The sequence below is a fragment of the Lagenorhynchus albirostris genome, chromosome 16, assembly GCF_949774975.1.
Source record: "Lagenorhynchus albirostris chromosome 16, mLagAlb1.1, whole genome shotgun sequence".
In the NCBI taxonomy this organism is placed as follows: domain Eukaryota; kingdom Metazoa; phylum Chordata; class Mammalia; order Artiodactyla; family Delphinidae; genus Lagenorhynchus; species Lagenorhynchus albirostris.
In genome coordinates this window covers 24,272,402-24,294,242 of record NC_083110.1, presented here as the reverse complement: position 1 = coordinate 24,294,242, position 21,841 = coordinate 24,272,402, and the positions used below count along the sequence as shown (strand labels likewise).

At 39.8% G+C, this 21,841-nt stretch overlaps 1 protein-coding gene and 1 non-coding gene across 10 annotated transcripts in view; both read left to right on the top strand.

Moving 5' to 3' along the window:
* Window positions 1–21,841, top strand: part of ASCC1 (activating signal cointegrator 1 complex subunit 1) — a 110,325-nt gene that overhangs the window by 47,536 nt on the left and 40,948 nt on the right. For all 9 annotated transcript variants that reach the window (XR_009536182.1, XM_060126779.1, XM_060126780.1 and 6 more), the window contains 2 exons: window positions 4,334–4,470; window positions 11,907–12,026. Coding sequence is in view for 8 of the 9 variants with exons in the window: in XM_060126779.1 (XP_059982762.1) it covers window positions 4,334–4,470; window positions 11,907–12,026 (257 nt within the window). In the remaining variant the exon portion in view is untranslated. The remainder of the gene's footprint in view (window positions 1–4,333; window positions 4,471–11,906; window positions 12,027–21,841) is intronic.
* Window positions 14,323–14,395, top strand: TRNAR-UCU (transfer RNA arginine (anticodon UCU)). Its single transcript has one exon. It is a non-coding gene; the product is annotated as a tRNA-Arg (tRNA).

Genomic DNA, 21,841 nt, shown 5'->3' with positions numbered 1-21,841 from the left:
AAAATGGGGATAATACTATTGGGTTGGCCAAAAAGTTCATTTGGTTTTTTCCGTAAGATCTTATGGAAAAACTTTTTGGCCAGCCCAATACTTTGCTCGTAGGGTGTTTGTGTATATAAAGTTCATAAGAAATGCCTGGGGCAGAGTAAGCCTCAAGAAATATTAGCTCTTATTATTAGGGGAGCAATTCTCAACTGTAGTTTGGGGTGGGGTTGTGCATATTGGAATCATTTGTGGGTCTTTGCATGCCTTTCTAAAGTGACAGATTCCGCCGTGGGTTACAGCAGCTGGGATGATAAGTATTGCACTTAGCCTTCCTTGACACATTTAAAGTTGATTGTTCCTTAAAATCACTTTCATTAAATGAGGCAGTTTGGGTTGATGTGTAGAATTATAAAACTCTTCATCAGATGTAAAAATAGCTCAAGCTCCATTAACACTTAGAAAATGAATAATCTATTAATTCCTCTTGCCAAGGCAAAAATCAGGCAGTCTTAGGCAAACCAAGAGCAGGATATAAGCTATCTGCATTTGATAAATACATTTTTCTGCTTTTGGGGTGGTTTATTAGTCCAGGGATCAGATTATGGGATAAGAACTTGTAATTCAGAGATAGAAGAATTCCTGCTTTACTCCTGTTGGAGGATAAGATTCACAACTTTTTTTTTCTTGTCTTCATTTGCAAAATGAGTTTAATGAAATTTGAGACCTATTTATCTTCAAAAGGGATTCATGATCTGATATGGGACTACTATCAGAATATATAAAGAATCCTTATAACTCAACAATAAAAAGACAGAAAATGGGCAAAGGATTTAAATAGACATTTCTCCAAAGGGGATGTACAAATGTCCAACAGGGACATGAAAAGATGTTCAGCATCATTGGTCAATAGTGAGAAGCAAATCAAAACCACAATGTGGTACCACTTTACACCTACTAGGATGACTATAGTAAAATTTAAAAAGGAAAATATTAAGTGTTGGTGAAAGTGTAGAGAAATAGGAACCCTCGTACATTGCTGCTTGGAATGTAAAATGGTTCAGTTCCTGTGGAAAAGTTTGGTGGTTCCTCAGTAAGTTAAACATAGAGTCATCATAGGACCCAGAAATTCCACACCTTAGTATATATCCAAAAGAGTTGAAAACATATATCAACATGGATGTTGACACAGATGTTTTTTAAAGCTGCATTATTAATAATAGCCAAAAGATGGAATCAATCCAAATGACCATCAAGGGATAAATGGATAAACAAACTGTGTTATATGCATACAGTGGAATATTATTGAGCCATGAAAAAGGATGAAGTACAGATATATGCTGCAACTTGAATGAAGTTTGAAAACATGCTAAGTGAAAGAAGCTAGACACAAAGGTCATATATGGTATGATTCCTTTTATTTGCCATATCCATTATAGGCAAATCCGAAGAGACAGAAAGCAAACTAGAGGTTACCAGGGGATGAGCAATGGGAAATAGGGAGTGATTATTTAATAAGTATGAAGTGTTTTTATGGGGTGCTGAAAAAGTTTTCAAACTAAAGAGAGATGGTGGTTGTACAAAATTGTGAATACACTAAATACCATTAAATTTTGTACACTCTAAAATGGTTAATTGTGGGGCTTCTCTGGTGGCGCAGTGGTTGAGAGTCCGCCTGCCGATGCAGGGGACGTGGGTTCGTGCCCCGGTCCAGGAAGATCCCGCATGCCGCGGAGCGGCTGGGCCCGTGAGCCATGGCCGCTGAGCCTGTGCGTCCGGAGCCTGTGTGCTCTGCAACGGGAGAGGCCACAACAGTGAGAGGCCCGCGTACAGCAAAAATAAATAAATAAAAAATAAAAATGGTTAATTGTGTGCTAAGTGAATTTCTTGTCAGTTTAAAAGTGGGGGAGACAGAAGTTTTAAAGTGCAAGGAATGATTATGCTAGAAAAGGATGACCATATTTTATGTGGCTACTCCAGTGTCTGGATAGCTCTCCAAATTCATTTTTCACTCACCTTTGCTTGGGACAGTTTATTCTTTTTTTAATAAGTTAGTTTCTTTCTTTCTCTCTCTCTTTCTGTCTTTCTTTCTCTTTCTCTTTTTCTCTATCTCTCTCTTTCTGCATTGCTGCACGTGGGCTTTGCCTAGTTGTGGCGAGAGGGGGCTACTCTTCGTTGAGGTGCTCTGGCTTCTCATTGTGGTGGCTTCTCATTGCGGAGCACAGGTTCTAGGCGTGCGGGCTCTAGAGGGCAGGCTAAGTAGTTGTGGTGCACGGGCTTAGTTGCTCCGTGGCATGTGGGATCTTCCTGGACCAGGGCTTGAACCCGTGTCCCCTGCGTTGGCAGGCGGATTCTCAACCACTGCGCCACCAGGGAAGCCTGGGGCGGTTTGTTCTTACACAAAATATTTTACCTGAAAATACTGCAGTGTCTGCTAAGATAGAAACTTTTTTATAAAGAGTATATTATCTTTGGGGAAGCCCATAAGAGGCCCAGTTGCTCTGGAACTAATAAAGCTGATGAGGAACAAAAGCTATTCTTAGAACCTGTAATTAGGTAGCATTCTGTTTTTCCTGGGCATAACATTTTATCAGGCTACCAGTTCATTTTTTTAAAAAATATTTCTTGAAGTGAAATTCGCCTAACATAAAATTAACCATTTTAAAATGAATGATTCAGTGGCCTTTTGTGCATTAGCAGTGTTGTGTAAGTACCAACTCTCTATCATTCCATATGTTTTCATCACCCCAAAGGGGAATCCCATACCCATGAAGCACATCCTTGCCAGCACTTGTTTTCCACTTTTTTGATTATAGACAGCCTGATCGGTGTGAAATGGTACCTCACTGTGGCTTTGATTTGCATTTCTCTTAATGACTGAAGAAGTTGAACATCGACATGTGCCTGTTGGCCATTTGTATTTCTTCTTTGGAGAAATATCTACTCAAGTCCTTTTCCTTTTTCTCTTTTAAAAAAAATGAATTAATTAATTTTTGGCTGCGTTGGGTCTTCGTTGATGGGTCTATGTTGCTGCATGCAAGCTTTCTCTAGTTGTGGCGAGCGGGGTCTTCTCTTTGTTGTGGTGCGTGGGCTTCTCATTGTGGTAGCTTCTCTTGTTTCGGAGCTCAGGCTCTAGGTGTACAGGCTTCAGTAGTTGTGGCATGTGGGCTCAGTAGTTGTGGCTCGCGGGCTCTAGAGCACAGGCTCAATAGTTGTGGCGCATGGGCTTAGTTGCTCTGTGGCATGTGGGATCTTCCCGGACCAGGGCTCGAACCCGTGTCCCCTGCATTGGCAGGTGGATTCTTAACCACTGCGCCACCAGAGAAGTCCCTTTTTCTTTCTTTAAATCGAGCTATCTTTTAGTTGTTGAGCTTTGTACGTGCTCTTTGTATATTATGGATACAACATGACCCTTGTCAGATGTATGGTTTGCAAATATTTCTCCCATTCTGTAGGTTGTCTTTTTCACTTTATTTTTTGTTTTAACTTCTTACTTTCTATTGGAGTATAGTTGATTAACAGTGTTGTGATGGTGTCTTTTTCACTTTCTTGGTAGTCCTTTGATACACAAAAGTTTTAAAGTTTGATGTCTAATCTGATTTTTCTTGTTACCATACTATTGGTGTCATATCTAAGAATCCATTGCCAAATCCAAGGTCATCGAGATTTTCCTCTCTTTTTCTTCTAAGAATTTTATAATTTTATGGTTTTAACTCATATCATTGATCCATTTTGACATAGGTTTTGTATATAGTATATGGTATGAGTTCACATCATTCTTGCATGTAGATATTCAGTTGTCCCAAAATCATTTGTTGAAGAGACTCTTCTTTCTCCATTAAATTGTCCTGGCAGCCTGGTTGAAAATCAGTTGGTCATGGATGTGTGGGTTTATTTCTCTGCACTCAATTCTGTTCCTGTAAGGAACGGCACCAAGAAACGGGGGAGAGCTTAAACAAGCTTTATTTGGGAACGCTCCCGGGCGAAGTTCACTGGTCCGAGAGAAAGGGGCCAGAGAAGTCGCGCCTGGGCGAGGGTTTGGGCAGAATTTATAGGGGAAGAAGGGAAAGGGGTGTGGTGAATCCAGGAGGGCGCAGGGTATTCCTTATTTGGTGGTCTTTTCGGGTATTGTGGGGGACCGTTAGTCCCGCCCCTCGAAAGGCGGGAAGGCTGGGCTGGGTGGAAAGTCCCCAGGTCATTTCCTGGAACTGGGTGGTCCGGAAAGTCTCCAGGTCAGTTTCAACCTGTGAGTCTGATTGCATTCCCCTGCCTCGGGCCATTTGGCCTTACAGTTCCTGCCATGTACTTTTGTATGGGCTGAGTTTCTTGTTTTTTCTCCCTTTGATAATAGGATCACGGGGTTGATAGCACCATTTTCCAGAATCCTAAGAAGCTTCACCTAACTATTGGGATGTTGGTGCTTTTGAGTGAGCAAGAGATCCAGCAGACATGTGAGATGCTACAGCAGTGTAAAGAGGAATTCATTGAGTGAGTAATCCACAGGAGTGGGGAAGGGTGGTCACCCTGTACTGGCTTCTTTCTGGTATCACAGACTTGTTTTTGGACTAGGGAGCTGGGTGACATGGGAACAAAATTTGTTGACTCACCCATTTGTAACACTCAACATTGGATTATTGTCTAAAAGGTTTAAAATGGATTTAAAGCATATATTTACAGATTTGTGTGGAAAGGCTCTACCTTAAATTTTACCAGTTCAGTTGGCAAATTTTGTTCTTTAACAAGGACATCCCATTCTTTTCTCAAAAAGGAAATTCTCTTCATTATCTATAGAAGAGTGTAGGCTACTGTATTAGTTTTCTGTGCTGCTGTAACATATTACTACAATCTTGGTGGCTTAAAACAAGACAAATTTATAATCTTACAGTTCTGTGGGGCAGAAATCTGATAGGGGTTTTGTTAGACCTGCGCGGTCTCCTAGGAGTTTCGACTCGCCCAGGAAACAACAAGAGTCGGAAGTCGATGCAAAACGCAAGAGGTTTATTGAAGGCCGGTGCACCGGGGTTCCTTGGTCCTCACGCAGGAGGTCGAAGAAGGAACCTTTTTGGGCGCGAATATGTCAGTTTTATAGGTTCCCACTTCCCCGTATGTAAATTATAGATTTGGTTGTGTTCTCCTGCTGATTGGTCCCGGCTTAGGCTCGGACCAGAGAGGGAACTTGTCCCCAGCTGCCTGATTGGTCTTTGACAGACACCTTTTTTACATTTTGTTATCTCCCTCCTTCTCCCCAGCTGCCTGATTGGTCTTTGACAGACACCTTTTTTACATTTTGTTATCTCCCTCCTTCTCGGAAGGGGGCCGGACATCCTGGAAATTCACCCATTGTCTAAGAAGCCCCTATTGTCTGCAGAGTTCTTAATCATTAGCTGGAACAATGTCTCTCGAGTCCCACAGTTTCACGGGGCTAAAATCAAGTTACTGGCAGGGTTGTGTTCCTTTTTGGAGGCTCTAGGGAAGAATCTATTTCCTTGTCTTTAAAGTCCTGATTTAGAGGCCACCCACAGTACTTGGCTAGTAGCCTCCTTCCTCCATCTTCAAAACTAACAATGTTGCATCTGTTTGACCCTCAATCTGTTACATCTCTCTCTCTGGCCACAGCAGGGACAGGTTCTCTGCTTTTAAGGATGTGTGTGATTTAATTGAGCCCACCCAGATAATCCAGAGTAATCTCCCCACCTTAAACTCTTTAGCCTTAATCACATCTGCAAAATCTTCTTTGCCATGTAAGGTAGTATATTTACAAATTCCAAAGAGTAGAACATGGGCATCTTTGGAGGGCCGTTATTGTGCTTACCATAGTAACTCAAACATTATAACATGATTCCATAGGAGAGTCTTCACTGTATTTCAGAAATGCAGTCTTTAATTTTCTTTTCTTTAATAAAGGTAGTTTTGTTTGAGTCAGTAAGGATACCAAAAACTGTCCAAGCAGTCGGTTTTGGCTCAGGGAAAACATTGCTGTTCTGACGGCAGAGTTGTTATTCTTTTTACTGTAAGATTTTAATTTGCATATACATCTGACCTAACAGCTCTGTTTCAAAGGATCATATCTTCTGAGCCCCCCTTCCTTTGTTCCTTTTACTTAAGATTGAAGCAAACCAAGAGAAACTTGAAAATTAACTGACTTGAATAGTTTTATTTTTATTCAATTGTAAAATACAGTTTTATTTTTATTCAATTGTAAAATATACTATTCTGACATGGCCTTGTAGAAGTGGGTTACCTGGTTCATTGGGTAAAACAAGGTAAAAGGATTTAAATTTTTTCTCAAGTTATGTTGTATATGAAACTGTAATACAAAGACTTATTTGTGGACCAGTTTTCTTTTTTCCATTAATTGTTTTGAAGACAAAATATTTTTCTTGAGCAAAATCATAAGCTGATCATGTTTGCAGCTGCCTGTTCTTTCTGAATTTCAAACAGCAAAGAATACTTCTTTGTCTTGTTCTTTGCATAGTGATGGGCAACTATTTTCTCTCTATCTGACCTAAAATTCAAAATAATTTGGTGTTTGTAATTAGATATTTACAGTTTTCCTTGCATAAAATAAAATTTTATGCTTTACGTTACAAAGCAGAGCAATTTTACCTTGTTTAAAAATCACTTCTGATACTTTAACTTCCCAGATTACTTTTTGCTAAACAAAACTGAAAGCAGCTGCAGTTTTTGGCTGCCATTAGGATAATCCTGCTAACAAAAAAATTAAAGGCGGATAAAATATTTGTTCAGAGAGGTATTTGGTTTTTTACCTTATGAAAATCAGGTCACAGGATTTTAATCACTGAAGCCTTATCCTGAGCTATGTGAGGATTTAGTTGAGTTCCTCCCTTTTATGTCTCTTGGTGTCTTTTGTGACTAAATGCCAAATCTGAACCCTTTAAGCGTGTCAGAGTTGGTGTGCATAGGGAATGAAGAGCAGCCTTAATAGTTCCTAAGAATTTTTGACATGACAGGATGAAAACAGTAATTGTAGTTTTTCAAATTCAGCAAAGCTTTTGAAATAGGACACGTTACCCTGCCAAAAATCTGCAATGCAGGCAAAAATTTTTTAAAGTTGCTCTTTTCAAAAAGCTGGAAAGGTTTAAAACCAGCAAGTAAAGCAGGCCTCCCCAGCCTTCTTCTCTCACCTTCCCTCTGTTATACACACTTGTTTTAAAAGTATATAGTGCAAAATTAATCTACCTGATTGGCTAGAGGGGTGAGAATCAGAATTGGTTGTTTGTATTGTCCAGAAGTGCCCTGTTTTCCTAAAAGGAAGAAAAGTCTCCTAAAAAAAAAAAAAAAAAAGGATACTTATAATAAAGCCCTGGTGTAAAATGTATCACCTAACTTCTTTTTCCTTCTTATTCCTTTTTTTCTTTTTTACATCTTTATTGGAGTATAATTGCTTTACAATGGTGTGTTAGTTTCTGCTTTATAACAAAGTGAATCAGTTATACATATACATATGTTCCCATATCTCTTCCCTCTCCCTCCCACCCTCCCTATCCCACCCCTTCTTCCTTATTCTTGATCTTCGATCTCAGTCTTTGTACTTGGTATGCTTAGAAAAAAAATGTCAATAAATAATTGCATTTCTAACCTGAACCTTTTATGATGTAAAGATCGCAAATTAAAATATAAAGGTGGAAAACATTGGAAATGAATAGTCTACTATATAACATGCTGTAGCTTAATTTAATGGCTTTTTAAATTGAGGTATTAAATGTGGCTATATTGGCGTTTAATTAAAATTGTGGTGATACATAGATATTTTAAAGAAATGGGTAGTTGAATGTTCGTTTTAAATTTGGGGGTGGTATTTGAGTTTAAAGTATGTCACCTGACCAGAAATAGAACTTTCATTTCAATTCTTAGGCTAAAGGCTCACGTAGCTGTGTAGATTTCAAATGAATTATTCACGATGTTCAGTAGTGCTGAAGCACTAAATGTGTCCCTTGTGACTTTTCTTTGTGATATGTCGAACACAAACAGTGCCATGTCTCTGAGTATATAGTCTGACAAATGTGCGGCTCTTCTTTAGCTCCCGTAACACTCTACTCATACCTAAGTGTTCCCAGTAGTCCTGAAGTAAAACCAAATAAGAAGTTAAAAAGGGACAAGAATGAGGAGAGGAGAAGAGGAAAAATACCCACGGACAAATGTCCCTAATTATTGCCTCATATGTCTCTCCATTGAAGAGTGTGCTCAGTGGTATCCAAGGTGGAATAGTTTGGTCACCAAGACAAAGAGCATTTATCAAGCAAACCATTGGATTCTCTCCCGCTCTTTAATTCTCCCTCTTGATAAATCCTAGGGATAGGTTGAAAGAGTTTGTTTCTACTTGTAAGGCAGACTTTGCATCTGTTCATGGTTTTGTTTTTGATGCCGCATCTAATTCCAGTGGTTTGAGGTAGTTTAGAATGAGGACATATATACAAAAGAAATGTTAAAGTCAGACAGATTAGAAACCATAAAGATGGAATGGGAAGAAAATTCTGTCTAAAAACTGAGGTGAGATAATAATTGTACTAGAACTTTAACATTTAGTGGTGTTTTCAAGCATCAGTATACTTGAACTATGGGAATTCTTGGCAGTCCAGTGGTTAGGACTTGGCGCTTTCACTGCCGGGGCCCTAGGTTTGATCCCTGGTGGGGGAACTAAGATCCCGCAAGCCGTGCAGTGTGGCCTAAACACACACACGCGCACACACACACACACACACACACACACACACACACACACACACACACACACACACACACACACACACACACACACACATATACTTGAACTAAATTCCAGAAAGGAAAACACCAATTATTATAATTCTTATCTGATAAAAAGGAACATAATTTTTCAGGAGAGAATCCTTTTCTGGTTCTCAACCCAAGAAAAAGTTGTATAAATCTTAACATAAAGAACCCAGGTGATGATGAGCTGTGTCTTCAACAGGAGTTTGGCTGAAGATATAAAAACATTGTTCACGTTGCTCTTTCTTGTATTGACCCCTGGAAATTGAGAGTGTAACATTAAATATAACCCAGTAAAAACATTTTAGTGGGAAACTAAACCAGTATGGTGCTTTCTGGTGATCTAACTATGCAAGGTTAGAGCTGAAAAAACATAGAAGAATGTACATTTAGTATTAAATTTTTTTTTCCCAAAAGTTTTGTTGACTGCCCTTTGATAGGATTTAATGGCAGTCTTTCATATTGAATTCTTTGACTATAACTAGAAATGGAGATACACTGTATTGGCTGGCTATCTATCTATCTATTTATTTATTTATTTCTGCATTGGGTCTTCTTTGCTGCGCGCAGGCTTTCTTTAGTTGCGGCACACGGGGGCTGTTTTTGGTTGCGGTCCACGGGCTTCTCATTGCGGTGGCTTCTCTTGTTGCAGAGCACAGACTCTAGGCGCATGGGCTTCAGTAGTTGTGGCACATGGGCTCAGTAGTTGTGGCACATGGGCTTAGTTGCTCCGCGGCATGTGAGATCTTCCTGGAACGGCTCGAGCCCATGTCGCCTGTATTGGCAGGCAGATTCTTAACCACTGCTCCACCAGGGAAGTTTGTATTGTTGATTGAAGCTAAAGACTTCAATCAGATAATAATTCAGAGCTTGACTTGTGTTTTGGAATATCCCACTTATTGGAGGTAGTTATAGGGATACTTATGATCAGGGTCATAATTTTTCTCATTAAAGTACCTGTCTAAAATAGTTGAGTTATTTAGTTTCTTAAAAAATTCTGGTCTTGTGCAATAATAACGGCCTTGGTGTTTTAAGGGAATCTTTTTTTTTTTTTTTTTGGCAGTACGCGGGCCTGTTACTGTTGTGGCCTCTCCCGTTGCGGAGCACAGGCTCCGGACGCGCAGGCTCAGCAGCCATGGCTCACGGGCCCAGCCGCTCCGCGGCAAATGGGATCTTCCCGGACCGGGGCATGAACCCGTGTCCCCTGCATTGGCAGGTGGACTCTCAACCAGTGCGCCACCAGGGAAGCCCTTAAGGGAATCTTTTACCATTAGGATTCCTAGGCTATAAAAGGATCTCCCTGGGCCTCAATTAAATATCAAGAAAACTTTTTTGTTTTGCCTTATTTGGAATTATTTTTTGATTAATCCTAACAGTCTGTTGTCTTTGAGCCAGTACCACATTTTATTCAATGACAATATAGGTGTGTGTCCACATTCTCAAAATTGTTCAGGCCATCTTCTCCCTTTATAGTGGTACATCCATCAATGTTTATCAGAGATTTATGGAGTACCCATTTTATATAAGGCACTGTCCCAGGTGCTGGGGATATAGGAGTAGAAAAGATGGATAGGGTCCCTGGCCTCATGGGGCTTGGAGAAGGCTGTTTGGTGAGCTGATTTTTAGCTGGGTTTCATGTTGTCACAGCAAAGCCTTTGCTAGTTGAAGCATAAGTCTGTTGAAGGGGCCTGGGAAGAAAGCAGGATGGTGGGTTTTACTTAACATAAAAGAAATACATGTTAACTTTAGAAAAGCTAAAAATTGCAGATAAACAGGAATTCCCTGGCTGTCCAATCGTTAGGACTCCACGCTTTCACCGCCAAGAGCACAGTTTCGGTCCCTTGTCGGGGAACTAAGATCCCGCAAGGCGAGCAGTGCGTCCAAAAAAAAAAATTGCAGATAAACAAGATATGACTTGTAATATTACCTGAAGATAATTACTATTAACATTTTGGGGCATGTACTCCCACGCTTTTTGGTTTGCATATATGTATTTTTTTCCTTTGAGGTGTAATTTACTTACAGTAAAATGCACAGATGTTAAGTGTAGTTGATGAATTTTGATAAATGTGTACACCCATGTAACTTCACCCAAATCAAAATGTAGAACATTGCCATCACCCTAGGAAATTCCTTCATGCTCTTTTCCAGTAAATTCACTTCTCCCAAAAGTAACTGCTGTTCTGATTTCTGTTACCACAGATTAAATGTGCTTGTTCTCTAATGTCATATAAATAGAATCATTCGGTATATACACTTCTGCGTTTGGCTTCTTTTGCATATATTTTTTTATTTTAACTTTTTAATGAATAATACATTTACATGGTTCAAAAATTTTAAAGTACAAAGGATATGCAGTGAAGAGTTTCCTGCCTACTGTTATCCCACCAAGCACCCTGATCTCCTCTCTGAAGGCAACAGATTTTAGCAGTTTCTTTGTATTATATCCTTTCAGAGATTTTATGTATGTACAAGCATATAAATATGTATATATATTAAATTTTTTATCCCCATCTTTTGCACGAATAATGGAATTGATTAAATATTTCATCAGGAGTTGCAAAATGGTGATATTCTAATTCCATCATTACCTCTACATCTATCAGTTGGAATTCTTCTGAAAGAACTTTCCTTTATTGGCTGTGGTTGGATATGTACCTGAATTTATAATTATTTCCTTGGGTTTGGCTCCTAGAAATTGAATTGCTTGGGCAAAGTTTTTCTATTCTTGAAGGCTTTTTATAAGTATTGCCAAATTGCTCTTAGAGATGTGATACCAGTTGGCACCTTCACTGTTGTTATATGAGTGAAATACTGTCTGCAATTTGTAGAAATAATAAGGTAAAACCGGAGAGATGGGCAATGTAGTAAATGTCTTCATCAATCAGAACTGTCATCACTTGGCCTTTTCTGAGACATTTCTTAGACATGCTAATAAACTGGTATTGGGATAAATATAGTGTGACTTTGGAAATACTTGTGGTTCTAGTTTGTGTTCATTAAACATGTATCTATTTTGAAATTAGAAGGACGGTTAAATCATGTTAGTTAAAAAAAACCCTCAACAACTTCATTTTTGTAATATTTGACTATGTATATTAACCATGTTTCAAAATATAATAGCCCTCTTAACTTAAACAGTTATAAAAAATCTAATGTGTTTTCCTTTGCAGTGACATTTCTGGGGGCAAACCCCTGGAAGTAGAGATGGCGGGGATAGAATACATGAATGATGATCCTGGCATGGTGGATGTTCTTTACGCCAAAGTCCATATGAAAGATGGCTCCAACAGGTATGTTTCTGGAATACTTCTTTGTTTTAATTGTGAGGTGCCTAGAAGAATCCCTGGAAGTTCAGGTAGTTTTGATTCCTTTTCTTTGAGGTCTTATTATTGTAAGGAGTGTGTAAATTCTTTCTTTTTCTGAAATAGTAAGTTAATATCTTGCAAGAGGAATTTGTTGTAGGAAAAAGTATCAGACTTTTAGTTTGATAATTATTGAATTACTTGGATGGTAGATATTGATAGTAGCAATCTAGTTTTTATGGAACTCAGTGCCTCCTTCATGTTTTCCAGGATAATAGGAGGCAGGAAGGATGGCATATTAGGATGGCAGATCTAGTGAATACCAGGGCAAAATAGGGATCATAACTGTACAAACTTCATAGGATTATTAGAATTAAATTAATATACATAAAATGCTTAGATCAGTGCTTGGCACATACTGACATCATCAAAACATACATTAAAAATGTTTGCTATTTTTAATTTTTGTTATTACCACACCTCGATCCCTACTTGGAATTCTCAGTCTGCAACCCAGGCTATTTTTGAGGCTCGCCTAGGCATCCAGAGCCCTTTGCAATATGAGTACCATTTATTAGTCTGTGCAAGGCCTTTGGTGAGCAGAGGAGCACAACTTGAATTGGAAGTTTGTTTTTGTGTGGTCTTTTCATTAGGGCAGGGTAGAACAGAACTCACACTGAACAAAAAACCCTCTAGGGAAAATCTGTGTCTCTAGGCAGGCCCCCAAATTGATTTGCTTTCCTAGAGGATCTCTTGGAAGGTTTCTCTTATCTCAATTTGAATTGATGATCTCAGTTATCTTCTATCAATTCCAGTGGAAGTGAATTTTGAGTGTAAGGGAGGAAAAAAAAGATATAGAATCAGTTTTTGTGTGTGTGATGTATGTCAATTATATCTCAATAAAACTGGAGAAAAAAGTGTCTTAATATCATTACTGGAAATTCCCTGGTGGTCCAGTGGTTAGGACTCCGCACTTTCACTGCCATGGGCCCAGGTTCAATCCCTGGTCGAGGAACTAAGATCCTGCAAGCCATTTGGTGCAGCCTAAAAAACAAACAAACAAAAAACCAAGTTTTGTAAAGTCCCCTCCCCAAATCGCAGTGTCTAAGGGACTTATACACCTCTTGTTTAATTCAATATTAAAACTATTTGAATGCCTCCTTTGTGCAAGGTATTTTGAAAGACCATGTAAATTGATACAGAAATGAGTAAGACATGGCCCAATTCTTAAGGCACATTCAGTCATTTGTGTTTCTTTATGTGAAGAGACACTGCTCAATGCAGAGGCATGGAGGAGAGGCCATGTTATAATAAAAACACAGTCAACTTTCTTTGTATGATTTCATATATTTTAGATGAAAGATTCCCTTAAAATGCTTGACTGTGAAGTGCCTGACCTTTAAAAGAATGGAACCACTTAGATAAAATTTTTCCTCTGGAAACAGAGCTGGGACAGTGTAGCTACACTTATTGATAGATCCTTGGATTTTGTAAAACCTGACTGTGTAAGGAATTTGCATTCAAATTACTTAGTAGTCAGCTGTTGCTAAGACTTAAGCATTGAACACAGTGGCTATTCTGTTCTGTTTCTTACTGTCACAGGCCTCCACCCTTGCCACTTTAGAAGAATAGCTTCCTCACATTATACTGAGAACATGAAGCCAAGTCAACTTCCTTCCTTTTTCCCTCACAGTCTACCTGTTTTCATCACACCCACCCCACTCAATTTCACTCTCTTTCTGAAGAATTGCATACATTAACTCTGATGAGACTAATCCCTTTACTTATTCTGGGACTCCATTCCTTCTTATCTCCTCAAAGACCTGACACCATCAATTATTCCACCCTGCAGGGCATTTCCAGTCCCCTTTTCCCTCAGGCATTTTTCAAATGCCCAGGATGTGAGATGCAGTAGACCCTAGGGCTTCTTTCTTATGGAGGAGGCAGATGTTGGTAACTAGAATACACTAGGTTGAGGACTGTGATTGAGATTCTAGTGGTACATAAATGAGCAGCAAAACTCTGCCCATGTGGGCAAATTTTGTAAAGGAAGGCTTCAGAAAGCAGGTTTCTTTACTGAATAAGGAGTTTGCAGGCTGAGGGAGTAGCATGCTAGGAAAAGGGAATAAATACTAAGTACAGATCTAGAGGCAGTGTTATATGCCATGTAAAAGGAATGTTGATTTTCATTGGTCATTTGTTTATTCAACAAAACTTTATTAAATGCCCACTGTGTGCCAGACACTGTGCTAGCTGTGAATATAGAATGGTCAGTAAAGGGACTTCCCTGGTGGTCCAGTGGTTAAGACTCTGCACTTCTACTGCAGGGGGCTCGGGTTCGATCCCTGGTTGGGGAACTAAGATTCCACATGCCTCTCCGCAGGGCCAAAGGAAAAAAAAGCAAGAATGGTCAGTAAAGCCAGACACAGTTATTGCCCCCATGTAATTTACAGACTAATGGAGAAAACAGATGTTAACAACACGTAAATATATCATTGCAAAGTGTGATAAACGTGAAGCAGGGGGAAAATGGTGCTCTTTTAAAGACAGAAAATATGGCAGTTTAGACTGTGGGAGGGCAGGGTAAGGAAAGCCTCTTGGTGGAATTGATACTGAATTGAGGTCTGGAGGAGTGGGATTTTTCAGGCAAAGGGGTGGTGGGAAATTCTAGGCAAAAAAAAATGCAGAGCAAAAGCCCTGTGGCAGGAAAAAGCCTAGCAAATTCCACATATGGATGAGACATAATGACGGAGAGGTAGGGTCACATGAGATGTCCATGTGAAGAGATTAGAGGGGCTTGGATTGAGGCAGTAGCAAAGATAAGAGAAAAAGAATAAATACAAGCAGAATAAATAAAAAGAAAGCTGTATCAAGATAAATCAGGATGGAAGTGCAGAACACTGAAGATAAAGAATTTAAAAGAAGTCACCTACAAAGGATTGACAGTTATCTAGACAGTGGACTCCTCAATATCAACAACAGAAGCCAAAAGACAGCGGACTGTTTTCTAGAGAAAATAACTGTCAAGCTGGAATTGTTTACCCAGAAAAAAATCTTTAAAGAACAAAAGTGAAATAACTTTTTTGTGTCCAAATGCTGTCTTTCCTTCTTGTTATCCTTCTTTTTCTCAAATAGACTCTAAGATTCTTGGAGGCAGGGGTTTTGTCTTATTTACTATAGAGTATTATGTGATAAAAACAGATTACAGAACAATTTGTAAATATACATTTACTTTTTTCCCCTCAAAAGTGGGAAGAGAGAGCAAGAGAGAAATAAACCAGTTAGTCTGAATATATAATCATCTTGTCAGTGGTTATTTTGGATAATAAGTAATTTTTTTCTTTTAGCTTATCTGTAAGATTTTTTAAAAATAAAAACAATGTTCGTAAAGCAGGCACGTGTTACAGTTTTTCAGATACACTTGATATACTTTGTCACATGAAGGTCAGTAGTAATCAGTATGTACATGTAAGTGGTAGAATTATGGTTTGACCTAGCTGTGTTTGACTGTAAAGCCTATGCTCATAGTGGGGCAAAAAAAGGAGATTAAGAATAATTGGAGACAGACCACTCTTTTGAGAAGTTTAGTGAAAGGAAGATGAGAGAGATGTAGTTAGAGTCTACAACTGTGCAGCTCAACATCACTGTACCATCTTCCAGTTAGCCTTCTTCCTTTCATAGCTGAGCTGCTTCTTTATATATTGTTTTCTCTCATAAAATTAAAGCCTTCCAGATGGGTAAAGTGAAAATTAAATGACTCCCTTTCCCCCTGCTCTGACTCTCCCTGTGTTCCTCCCCGATAGATTGTAAGCAGAGCAAATACTGCTGAGAGTCACTGTCCGTGCGTATTGTTTTATACAAACTGGATCACATTATTCATATTGTTCTATAGTTCGTTCTTTTCATAAAACATAACCTAGACATTACTTTTATGTCAGTGTCTATAGATCCTATGATCTACTACTACATCAGCCTTTCTAAGCCATAGCTTATATACAGTAGGACTTCCCCTTGCTTAAAAATCTCCCATCATTTCACATCATCCTTTGAATTAGTTCGTATTCCTCAGTCTAGCGGTCAGTATCTTCCAGGATGAAACCAACTTAATATTTCAACTTGATCTTCCACTTATCTTGGACTTGCCCCAAACCCTAGCCCGCTTCACTGCTTGATGATCCTTTGTGTCTTTGTTAATGTTGTTTCTTGTGACTAAAATTTCTTTCATGTTACTCCTCATCTCTTTTTGTCCAAGTGCTGTCATTCCTTCTTGCTATCTTTCCTTCTTTTTTCTCAAGTAGACTTTAAGATTCTTGGGGGCAGGGAGTGTCTTATTCAGCATTGTGTATCCAGTGGCTTTTATAATTCATGACTCATAGTTGATGTTCAGTGAATGTTTGTTTACTTACGTCATTTATTTTTTCAGCTGATTTACGAAGATGAATTGAGTACAGTTAGCTTCCTGTCCTAAGCCCATCCTCCTGGTAACCTATTCTGGTCTCAACCCAGCTGTAACGTCTTCCACATTTAAATTACCAAAGCACCTTGTATTGCTTGTGTCATTACCAAAGTCCTCTTTATAGTTATTTTAATAGATTGTAAGCTCCTTAATGACAAGAGCTATGTTTGCTTAGTTTTTAATTCTTTTAGTGACTAGCATGGTGCCTGTATACAGTAAGAACTCAAGAAATGTTAATTGGATAGAGCTGAATTAAATTTGGGGGAAAAAAAATCAAAGAAAAATCTGGAATTTGCACTTTCTAGGGAGTCAGTGATCATTCTGCAGTACAACTCCACATCCATAAAGATGGCTCTGGAATGCTTGAGCTTTGTAGCACTTACAGGCCTTTAAACTAAGAGCTCAGATTCAAGGCATTAATAATTGGCTTCTGTTTTCAAACACAAAGCACTATCTAAATGGTAAAGCTGCTGAAGAGTAATTTATTATTTTTCTCATAGCAACCCTATATTATTTTTAATTCACTTATGAGGATGCAAAGGTATAGAGAAGCTTTGTGACTCATTCATAGTCAACCAGGGAAGGATCAGTGAAATAAGAATTCAAAGACTATAATGTTAGAAATATACTGACATATTGTCAGATGTAGTATCCATGACAGCAGCCTGAAATTTAGTGATTGTTTCTAAGCACCCTTAAGTTGTCTTAATAGAACCCCAAAGATTTGTCATTTATGAATTCATGCATACATACCTGCAACAGCTATTCATTGAGCACTGATGATATGTCAATTAGGTATTAACTTGGGTGCCAGGGTAAGGCGGTGAATAACATGAAGAGCTGGCTTCGTGGAAGTGCACAATAAATTGATAGCAGAGCAGAACTGGCTGCCAGGAGACTTAGATTCCCATCCCTCTGCCCTGACTGAGCAACTCAGCCTGTCTGTGCTTCGTTTCCTCTTGTGTAAAGTGAGCAGGTTAGACTAGAACATTTTAAAGGACTTTAATCTCTTCAGAGTTCTGAGGGAGAAATCTTAATTTGCCAGAAAGACAAAGCTGGAAACTGGACTCTTTCATTTAGTCAATTTAATTTCCTTCCTCTAGTATTACATGCTCCGTTTCTCGACAGCTGAGCTCCCTGTCCACTTCTTTTTCTTACTTTTATTTTTTATTTATTTATTTATTTATTTATTTTTGGCTGTGTTGGGTCTTTGTTGCTGTGTGCGGGCTTTCTCTAGTTGCAGCGAGCAGGGGCCACTCTTTGTTGTGGTGCGCAGGCTTCTCATTGCCGTGGCTTCTCTTGTTGCAGAGCATGGGCTCTAGGTGCACGGGCTTCAGTAGTTGTGGCTCATGGGCTCTAGAGTGCAGGCTCAGTAGTTGTGGCTCACGGGCTTAGTTGCTCTGCAGCATGTGGGATCTTCCCGGACCAGGGATCGAACCCGTGTCCCCTGCATTGGCAGGCGGATTCTTAACCACTGCGCCACCAGGGAAGTCTGCACTTCTTTTTCTTTGATAGGAGAGAGGCATCATTCTATTGTGATTTGAAATTGAGGTGCATTTTGCAGTGCTTGGTTATGTTTAGACCTAAGTTATGTTGTAATATTTTAAAATATTTTAAACTTTATGAGATGGTGTTAATCAGAAACTTTAGACCCAATAATGTAGGTCTTGGCTTGGAGATCCACATGCACAATTAAGTAAGTTAAACTGCAAAATCAGAGTTACGTGCATTGTGAATGTATTTTATTTTCCCCTTAGGAATGTAGGAACAAAGTCGTTTTCTTGAATCAGTCCTCTTTCTCCATCCTTACTAATATCTTATTGGTTAGCCCTTCTCATTGCTGGGTTAAATACTTGAGAAAAATATTTTATATCATGGGAAAATATTCAGGGTATATTAAGTGAAATAAGCAGGTTATAGAAAAATATTGTCTTTTTTTTTTTTTTTTTTGCGGTACGCGGGCCTCTCACTGTTGTGGCCTCTCCCGTTGCGGAGCACAGGCTCCAGACGTGCAGGCTCAGCGGCCATGGCTCACGGGCCCAGCCACTCCGCAGCATATGGGATCTTCTCGGACCGGGGCATGAACCCGTGTCCCCTGCATCAGCAGGTGGACTCTCAACCACTGCACCACCAGGGAAGCCCAATATTCTGTCTCTTTAAAATTGATGTTTATCTGTCTGTAGTAAAAGACTTAAAAATTATTTAACCCAAGATTAAGTGCTTATCTATGGATGGTAAGGTTGTTTTCCTTTTTGTCGTTTTCTGCATTTTCCATTTTTTCTATAACAAACATGTATTATTTTTGTAATCAGAAAAAAAATTAAGATAACTATGCAAGGAAGCACAGCATCTCTCTTAACTGGCTTCCAAGCCTTTAGTTTTCCCCTGCGTATCTTGCTTCTTACAACCCCGTCTTGCTTTCCTAGGTCTACCAAATAAGACTACAGCTCTGCCTGACACACAGGAGGCTTCACAGTCTGGCTTCAGCCTGCCTCCACTTCATTGCTGCCCTTCCCTCTCCACAGAATTTTTCATGAACCTGGAGTGCAGTGTATTCTTTGATATTCACTCTTTCAGTTGTTCAGGACAAAAATTCTTTTAGAATCACTTTCAACTCCTGACTGCAGTATATTAGCAAAGCCACCGCCCTCCTCACCACCTCCACTGCTGCCACGCCCACCAGCTGGGGTGTTGCGACAGCCTCTCAGCTGCCTTCCCGCTTCTGTTCTTGCCTCTACCACTGTGTGTCCTCCACACGGCAGCCAGAGTTTTCCTTTTAAAATGTCAGTTGGATCGTGTCATTCTTCTGCTGAAAACCCTCCAGAAGCTCGCCACCTCACTCAGTAGAAGACAAAGTTATTACAGGGGCCTAAGAACCTTATGTAAGCCCCTGTGACCTGGTCCTCCTTCCTCTCCCACCTCATCACCTCTCCCCACAGTTTCATTCCATACACTGGCTTCTTACTGTTCCTCCGTCATGCCACAAGCAGCCTGCCTCAGATGGCTGTATTTGCTGTTCCCTTTCTCTGGAATGCTGTTCCCTTAGGTCTCTGCTCAAGTGTCACTTTATCAGGGAAGCCTTACCTGATCACCATGTCTAAAATAGTACACTTACCCTCAATCCCTTTCTCCTCCCTCTCTTCCATTTTGTTTTCTTCATGGTGCTTAGCACCACCTGATGTCGTATATGTATATTTGTTTGCTATCTGTCTCCTTCCACCAGAATGTAAGCTGCTCAAGAGCAGGGACGTGTTCTGCTCATCTTTTGTATGATTCCCATTCCCACACCAGCCCTTCCTGTCTCCTTTGAGATCTTGTTCTGTTGATCCCCTCTGTTTCCTAAGGTTTCATCTTCCTTCTCTGCTGGATAGTTTCTTGTTGTCAGAAAGCATTTTCAACTCTTTCTCTTCATTGAAAATAAACACAAACAACCTGCCTTCAATTCTATATCTAATTACCGAGGCAATTAGTTTCTTCCCTTCCTTGCAAGTTTCTTGAGTTTATGTGCATGTATCCCCTTGCCGTCTGTCTGGCCTCTCCCTTGGTCCTCTGCAATAAGGCTTCCTTCGCCAGTGTGCCAGCAAAACTGCTCTGGCAAAGATCTCTAATAATGTTCTGATTGTAAGAAATAAGTAAGCATTTTTTGCTCCTTTTCGTACTTTACTTTTTATAGCATTGTACTATACTGATTATTCCTCTTTTCGCACCCCTTGTAATTCTCTTTTCAGCCTTCCTGAAGTTTTCCTTTTCTTGTTCCTCATCCTTATCGATTGTCCTTACTGGTTCCTTCTCTGCCCCTTACATACGAGTGTCCCATAAAGGCTCCGTCCTTAGCTCTCTTCTTGCTTGCTCTGATTCCCCCTCACCCTGTGACTGCATCTGTCCCATGCTTTTAACTACTTTTTTTGCACTGATAACTCCCAGATCTGTGTCTTTTGCCCAGATTTTTCTCTTGAGCTTCAGGCTTGTTATTTCCATCTGTCTCCTGGACATGTCGCACTTGAAATCCGGTGCCACACATGAAAAAGTATACACACTATTAACCCTCTCCACCACTCCCCACCTTGGTCAGTGACCCATCTGCTCATTTAAGGTGAACTCGTGGGAGTAGCTCTCAGCTGCTTCCTCTGCTATAACACTGTCGTATCTGAGGGCCCCAACTTCTCTCTCACAAGCTCTTTTGAATCCATTCCCTTGTCTCGGTTCTCACTGCCCCTGTCATAGTTTAGATCTTCATCCCTTTCTACTTTATAGCATGGTCCTTAAAATTTGTCCTCTGAAGCCAGACTGCATGGGTTCTCATTTTGGATCTATTACTTATTAGTTGTGTGACTTTAGTCAAGTTTTATAACTTCTCTGTGCCTCAGTTTCCTCATTGGTAAGGCAGGGATAATAATTTATCGTGAAGATTAAATGATTTAACAGATACAAAGTGCTTAGAATAGTGTGTGACACATCGTGTTTGTTATTATTTCTACTATTAGTACTATTAGTACCACATAACTGACCTCAGTACCGCTGGTCTCTTTCCCCTTCTAAAGCATTTTCCACTGTGCCACAGAGTCAGCTTCACAAATGGGTAGCTGACCACATCATTACCTTTTAAAAGACTTCCGTGGCTTCCCATGGTCTGATCATTATAGTCCCAGCCCTGTGTTCTGTTTCTGGAGGTCAATGGTGAGGGTATGGGTATTTATTTTATTATTATTAATTATAGCTTACTTGGTACTTCCCTGGCGGTCCAGTGGTGAAGACTCCATGCTTCCACTACAGGGGGCACAGGATCGATCCCTGGTCAGGGAATGAAGATCCCACATGCCATGTGGCCAAAAAATAAAAAAATTATAGCTTACTCATGTTTAAATATTCTTTGGTTAGTAGACAAAATAAAAACAATTAAGATAGAGAAGTTAGAATTATAAGAAGATTAATTTGGAACTTTGGAGCCTGAAAAACATGAAAGGGAAAAGAATCCTTTGTGCTTCTCACTCAATCTCTAGGGGAAGATAACTCCCTCTTGCTGCAGCGTATGAGTGCAAGTGGAAAAGGGTTGTTTTGCCCATGTCTAAATGGGTGAAAGATAACTGGGGGGTAGGGGTACCAGAGGCTGTTCTATCCGTGTGGAGACAGGCATTGAGCAACTCAGCTGCTGCAACCAGAGAGACTGCCCTGTGGCCTCAGGAAAACTCCCACAAATGGGCCACGCAAGGTGGGTTTGGCGCACATCTCACATAAAACAGACCCATCCAGCCCTGCTCAAGGAGAAGCTGCTCACTGGGCTACAGTGTTTTACCGCAAGCCATGGCCCAAGAAGCAGTGGAAGATTCACAAACTCTACAGATATCTC